The sequence below is a fragment of the Argentina silus genome (assembly GCF_951799395.1).
Source record: "Argentina silus genome assembly, contig: scaffold_167, whole genome shotgun sequence".
Classification (NCBI taxonomy): Eukaryota; Metazoa; Chordata; class Actinopteri; order Argentiniformes; family Argentinidae; genus Argentina; species Argentina silus.
The window spans coordinates 10001-17500 of record NW_028153151.1 but is presented as its reverse complement, the minus strand read 5'-3'; the positions used below and the strand labels follow the sequence as shown (position 1 = coordinate 17500).

The 7500-nt window shown below is 45.2% G+C and overlaps 1 protein-coding gene across 1 annotated transcript in view; it reads left to right on the top strand.

Annotated features, from left to right (window-relative positions):
• Nucleotides 1-7500, top strand: part of LOC310824412 (E3 ubiquitin-protein ligase HECW2-like) — a gene marked incomplete at both ends in the record, with an annotated part of 13661 nt that overhangs the window by 225 nt on the left and 5936 nt on the right. Inside the window, 7 exons of the mRNA XM_083697665.1 lie at nt 1-136; nt 2987-3094; nt 3245-3339; nt 4734-4809; nt 6543-6712; nt 6975-7117; nt 7212-7312. The exon at nt 1-136 is cut by the window's left edge and continues 225 nt beyond it. Coding sequence (XP_083553791.1) covers nt 1-136; nt 2987-3094; nt 3245-3339; nt 4734-4809; nt 6543-6712; nt 6975-7117; nt 7212-7312 — 829 coding nt within the window. The remainder of the gene's footprint in view (nt 137-2986; nt 3095-3244; nt 3340-4733; nt 4810-6542; nt 6713-6974; nt 7118-7211; nt 7313-7500) is intronic.

The window sequence follows — 7500 nt, the reverse complement described above, 5'->3', positions numbered from 1 at the left end:
GTGACGTCAGACAGCCGGTCCTCCCTGACGGCCTCAGCCTATGAGTTCACGCTGGGGCGGGGCCAGAAGCTGGTCATCCACTGGGACATCAAGGAGGAAGTGGACGCCACCGACTGGATCGGACTTTACCACATCGGTGAGACCCCCGGACCAGACCAACAGAGGAGAGGAGGGGGCAGTTCAGTTCTGCAGGAAGTGTGTGTGTGTGTGTGTGTGTGTGTCTGTGTCTGTGTCTGTGTGTCTGTGTGTGTCTGTGTGTGTGTGAGCGTGTGTGTGTGTGTGTGAGTGTGTGAGTGTGTGAGCGTGTGAGCATGTGTTTGTGTGAGCGTGTGTGTGTGTGTGTGTGTAGCAGCAGTATTTTATTTATTTAACATTTATTTCTACACGTTTGTCTCATTGAGATAAAATCTCTTTTTCGAGAGAGACCTGTTTCTATGGCAGCAGCAAGACAACTTACACACACACACACACACACACACACACACACAACATTGAACAGACTACAGACACACTCACGGTACAACAGTTCCATATAGAAACACAAACGTCATCACTAAACACATCTGTCCTAATGTTACCTCTGGGATGTTTGCGTGGACCCAGTGTTTAAACTCGATCCTCAGGTTTTAAACTGTTCTGGAGAGAATTCCAGAACCACGGAGCTGAGCTAAAACTAGTTCTACCATGACCTGTTCTTATCTAACCCTAACCCTAACCCTAGCTAAAACTAGTTCTACCATGACCTGTTCTTATCTAACCCTAACCCTAACCCTAGCTAAAACTAGTTCTACCATGACCTGTTCTTATCTAACCCTAACCCTAGCTAAAACTAGTTCTACCATGACCTGTTCTTATCTAACCCTAACCCTAACCCTAGCTAAAACTAGTTCTACCATGACCTGTTCTTATCTAACCCTAACCCTAGCTAAAACTAGTTCTACCATGACCTGTTCTTATCTAACCCTAACCCTAACCCTAGCTAAAACTAGTTCTACCATGACCTGTTCTTATCTAACCCTAACCCTAGCTAAAACTAGTTCTACCATGACCTGTTCTTATCTAACCCTAACCCTAGCTAAAACTAGTTCTACCATGACCTGTTCTTATCTAACCCTAACCCTAACCCTAGCTAAAACTAGTTCTACCATGACCTGTTCTTATCTAACCCTAACCCTAACCCTAGCTAAAACTAGTTCTACCATGACCTGTTCTTATCTAACCCTAACCCTAACCCTAGCTAAAACTAGTTCTACCATGACCTGTTCTTATCTAACCCTAACCCTAGCTAAAACTAGTTCTACCATGACCTGTTCTTATCTAACCCTAACCCTAGGTAAAACTAGTTCTACCATGACCTGTTCTTATCTAACCCTAACCCTAACCCTAGCTAAAACTAGTTCTACCATGACCTGTTCTTATCTAACCCTAACCCTAACCCTAGCTAAAACTAGTTCTACCATGACCTGTTCTTATCTAACCCTAACCCTAGCTAAAACTAGTTCTACCATGACCTGTTCTTATTTTTGGGACCGTTAAAAAACAATGATGTGTCAGACGTTTGTGGTTGGTGATGAACCTGAGGGCCGCATGACTGACTGAATCAAGAGCTGTCAGGGTGGTGGTTGAGGCCTGCATACAGACAACATCACTCAAACCTGCTCTATGGTATGTCTGTCCAATGTAGCAATGACATGATTAACAAAATACCGTGCATTTTGTTTTAACCGAATTCAGAACTGATGGATGCTGTTAAAAACTCTGAGCTTTTTCAGAAGCTGAAGCCAAGCTGCTTCCATTTGAATAAAGAAGAGGATCATCTGCATCAAAATGAACATCCGCTGCATCAATACATCTAATGTTGATGATACACAATGAACAACAGTGGGCCTAGAATAGAACCCTGCAGCACACCTGAACACCACTCACACCTGAACACCACTCACACCTGAACACAACTCACACCTGAACACAACTCACACCTGAACACATCTCTATGGACTCAGATCTACAACCGTTTGCCGTGACACACTGTGTACGATTTGATTGGGTTATAAATGACCTATCAAGAGCATGTTGAGTAATTCCACAACATTTCAACCTTTGCACCAACACAGTGTGGTCCGGGGGGTCAAACCAACACAGTGTGGTCCGGGGGGTCAAACCAACAAACACAGACACTGGAACATCAGTAGCAGGTTGGCTTGATGACCCTGTCTTTCCCAGCCGGTGTAAAGGAAGTACTGGCTCTGTCTGCAGCAGTACACCTCCCTGGCTCTGTCCATCCTGGCAGGGGAAGACCAGAGAGCTGTTCCCCAGAGACATGCACTCCTCCTCAGCCTGGCTCCGGCCCACCCTCCCCTCCTGGACCCAGCTCTGGTCCATTACCGCCACCTCTGTCTGACCCCCCCAGACACACACACACACACATACACACACACACACACATACACGCACACACGCACATGAGCACTCACACACTGATGCACACACACACTCTCACGCACATACACACACATAGACACACACACAAAACCCCCCTCTTCCACGAGGAGAATCTGATAGTAGCAGTCAAGATGACTCCTCTGGCCCATTCATTCATCTAACTACTAGCCTCCAGGGTTGTGTGTGCGTGCGTGCGTGCGTGCGTGCGAGCGTGCGTGCGTGCGTGCGTGCGTTGACGGTGAGGTCCTGTGACAGTGAGGAGACAGAGGGACATGACTGTCTCTGTCTGAGTGACAGAGACTCACCACACGGGTGTTAGTCACGGTTCCTGAGGAGGGCGCTGGTAGAAGTGGGTTAAGGTTGGTCCTGTGTGTGTGTGTGTGTGGGGGGGGGTGGGGGGTGTGTGTGTGTCAGGTGTGTTGATGTGTCATGAGAGCGGGAGTAGCAGTGGGTTAAGGTTGGTCCTGTGTGTCTGTCAGGTGTGTTGTGTTAGTTAGTGTGTTAATGTGTTGTGTGTGTGTGTGTGTGTGTGTGTGTGTTCCAGATGAGTGGTGCCTGGCCAACGTGTGGGACAGTAAGAGTCGCGGGGTGAACGGTACTCAGAGGGGACACATCGTCTGGAGGCTGGAGCCTGGGGCCTACTTCATGGAGCGTGAGTGTGTGTGTGTGTTTATATATATATAAGTTGTACTTATATTGGAATTATTTTGAAGAGCAAACAGATGAATGAGACCAAACCTTTTGTTGTTTGTGCGTGCGTGCGTGCGTGCGTGTGTGTGTGTGTGTGTGTTCTCCCCTCCAGCGGAGACGAAGGTGTGTTTTAAGTACTACCACGGAGTGACTGGAGCACTGAGAGCTTCGACACCCTGCATCACCATCAAGAACCCTGGAGTTCAGGTGAGCCGTGTGTGTTTGTGTGTGTGTTTGTGTGGTGTGTGCGTCTGTGAACGTGTTTGTGTGTGGTGTGTGTGTCTGTGTGTGTGTGTGTCTGTGAGTGTGTGTTTGTGTGTGTGTGTGTGTTTGTGTGGTGTGTGCGTCTGTGAACGTGTGTTTGTGTGTGTTTGTGTGGTGTGTGTGTTTGTGTGTGTTTGTGTGGTGTGTGCGTCTGTGAACGTGTGTTTGTGTGTGTTTGTGTGGTGTGTGTGTGTATCCAGCTGTATGACTGCAGTATATCTGAATAAGCAGTCCTACCATAGGCTGGAGCACTGAGTAAACTGGCTGCTGATTGGCTGAGGGGCTAAGATCTTGAGTTAGTTGAGAGATGCAGCGTGGATCTGAGTCTGAGCTCACCCCCCCCTCCCCCTCTCCCCCCCTCCCCCTCTCCCCCTCTCCCCCTCTCTGTCTCTCTGTCTCTCTCTCTCTCCATCTCCCCCCTCTCTCTCTGTCGTGCCCCCCCTCAGAGAGAGCTGGCCTCTCTTCCTGGGTACAGATTCATTTGATGTTCATCTCTGGCTGATCGCCTGGGAGGCTATGATCTACCATGATCCCCCCCCCAACACACACGAACACACACACGCTCACACACGAACACACACGAACACACGCTCACACACACATACATACACACACACACTCACAGACACACACACGCTCACACACACATACACACACACGCTCAGACACACACACACCACACAAACACACACACACACACACACTCACAGACACACACACCACACAAACACACACACACACACACACAGGCACACACACCACACAAACAGACACACACACACACACACACACACCACACAAACACACACACACACACACAGGCACACACACCACACACACACACACACACACACACACACACACACACACACACTCACTCCCAGACACACACACTCACAGACACACACACACACAAACACACACTCAAACACGAACACACGCTCACACACACATACATACACACACACTCACAGACACACACACAGACACAAACACACGCTCACACACACATACACGCTCAGACACACCACACAAACACACACACACACACGCACACACACTCACAGACACACACACACACACACACACATACGGTCACACACACACACACACACACGCACACACACTCACAGACACACACACACACACACACACACATACGCTCACACACACACACACACACATACGCTCACACACACACCCACACACACACACACACACCTCCTCTGGATGTCTCTAACCTTGTTTCCTGTCAGAAATTAGCTGACCCTAACCCTAAACCTGTCCAGTGACATCACAGCTCACATCTGCTCTCCCATTGGCTGTGTCCTTGTCAGGTTGGAACTGAGGGTCAAGCCGAGGGCCAATCAGTGACTGAGCACTGTCGCAAACTCGTCACCTTTACTTTATCAGGTGAGGTTCAGGTGTGTGTGTGTGTGTGTGTGTGTGTGTGTGTGTGTGTGTGTGTGTGTGTGTGTGTGTGTGTGTGCTCACTGATGCAGTAAGCTGTGTACTGAAATTCCATCATCTTTGTTACATGGCTAGCATAGTTAGTTAGTTAAGTTAGTTAGTTAAGTTAGTTAGTTAAGTTAGTTAGTTAAGTTAGATAGTTTAGTTAGTTAGTTAGTTAGTTAGTTAGTTAGATAGTTAAGTTAGTTAGTTAAGTTAGTTAGTTAAGTTAGTTAGTTAGTTAGTTAGTTAAGTTAGTTAGTTAAGTTAGTTAGTTAAGTTAGTTAGTTAGTTAGATAGTTAAGTAAGTTAGTTAGTTAGTTAGTTAGATAGTTAAGTTAGTTAGTTTAGTTAGTTAGTTAGTTAAGTTAGTTAGTTAAGTTAGTTAGTTAGCTAGTTAGTTAAGTTAGTTAGTTAGTTAGTTAAGTTAGTTAGTTAAGTTAGTTAAGTTAGTTAGTTAGTTAGTTAGTTAAGTTAGTTAGTTAAGTTAGTTAAGTTAGTTAAGTTAGTTAGTTAGTTAAGTTAGTTAAGTTAGTTAGTTAAGTTAGTTAGTTAAGTTAGTTAGTTAGTTAGTTAGTTAGTTAAGTTAGTTAAGTTAGTTAGTTAGTTAGTTAAGTTAGTTAGTTAAGTTAGTTAAGTTAGTTAGTTAAGTTAGTTAGTTAAGTTAGTTAAGTTAGTTAGTTAGTTAGTTAGTTAGTTAGTTAGTTAAGTTAGTTAAGTTAGTTAGTTAGTTTAGTTAGTTAGTTAAGTTAGTTAGTTAGTTAGTTAGTTAAGTTAGTTAAGTTAGTTAGTTAGTTAGTTAAGTTAGTTAGTTAAGTTAGTTAGTTAAGTTAGTTAAGTTAGTTAGTTAGTTAGTTAGTTAGTTAGTTAGTTAAGTTAGTTAAGTTAGTTAGTTAGTTAGTTAGTTAGTTAGTTAGTTAAGTTAGTTAAGTTAGTTAGTTAGTTTAGTTAGTTAGTTAAGTTAGTTAGTTAGTTAGTTAAGTTAGTTAGTTAAGTTAGTTAAGTTAGTTAAGTTAGTTAGTTAGTTTAGTTAGTTAGTTAAGTTAGTTAGTTAAGTTAGTTAGTTAAGTTAGTTAAGTTAGTTAAGTTAGTTAGTTAGTTTAGTTAGTTAGTTAAGTTAGTTAGTTAAGTTAGTTAGTTAGTTAAGTTAGTTAAGTTAGTTAGTTAAGTTAGTTAGTTAAGTTAGTTAGTTAGTTAGTTAGTTAAGTTAGTTAAGTTAGTTAGTTAGTTAGTTAAGTTAGTTAGTTAAGTTAGTTAAGTTAGTTAAGTTAGTTAGTTAGTTTAGTTAGTTAGTTAAGTTAGTTCAGTTAGTTAGTTTAGTTAGTTAGTTAGTTAGGTAGTTAGTTAGTTCGTTAGATAGATAGTTAGTTAGTTAGATAGTTAGTTAAGTTAGTTAGTTAGTTAGATAGTGAGTTAGTTAAGTTAGTTAAGTTAGTTAGTTAGTTAGTTAGTTTAGTTAGTTAGTTAGTTAGTTAGTTAAGTTAGTTAAGTTAGTTAGTTAGTTAGATAGTGAGTTAGTTAGTTAGTTAAGTTAGTTAAGTTAGTTAGTTAGTTAGTCTGTTTATTAGTTAAGTAGAATGTTCATTATGCAGAAAGAGTGACAGCTCCTTCTAGAATACATGAGACGTCCAGTGATCTAGTTCCATAGCCAGTCACATCCCAGACCCACAGCCAGTCCTGTATTGTGGTGTGTGTAGACCTGCGGGCCCTGGGCCTGAAGAAGGGCATGTTCTTCAACCCGGACCCCTACCTGAAGATGTCCATCCATCCCGGCAAGAGGAGCGGCTTCCCCACCTTCAGCCACCACGGCCAGGAGAGACGCTCCAACATCATCTCCAACACCACCAACCCTGAGTGGCACGGGGAGGTGGGACACACACACACAGTACACACACACACACACACACACACACACACACACACACACACACACACACAGTACATACACATAAACACACATACACACACAGTACATACACACACACACACACAGTACACACACACAGTGTACACACACACACAGTACGCACACACACACACACACACACAGTACACACACACACACACACACACACACACACACACACACACATACACATACAAACTGTAATCAACTCTCTCTCTCCTAGAAGTACACGTTTGTGGCTCTGATGTCTGATGTTTTGGAGATTGAGGTGAAGGACAAGTTCGCTAAAAGCCGTCCAATCATCAAACGCTTCCTGGGTCAGCTGACCGTCCCTGTGCAGAGGCTTCTAGAGAGGCCTACAGCAGAGTGAGTACACACACACACACACAGACACACACACACACACACACACACACACACACACATGCTGTGATGGCATCTGATTGGTTGCCGTCCGCAGGGATCAGCCTATGAGCTACACTCTGTGTCGCCGCCTGCCAACGGACCACGTGACCGGCCAGCTGCAGCTCAGAGTGGACATCACCTCCTCTGGACACGACGGTGAGGGGGGGGCGGGGGGGGGGCAGCAGGGGGAGGGGGGGGCGGGGGGGGGGCAGCAGGGGGAGGGGGGGGGGCCGGGGGCGGTGCAGCAGGGGGCGGAGGGGTGCAGCAGGGGGAGGGGGGGGCCGGGGGGGGTGCAGCAGGGGGAGGGGGGGGCCGGGGGGGGGGTTGGTGCAGCAGGGGGCGGG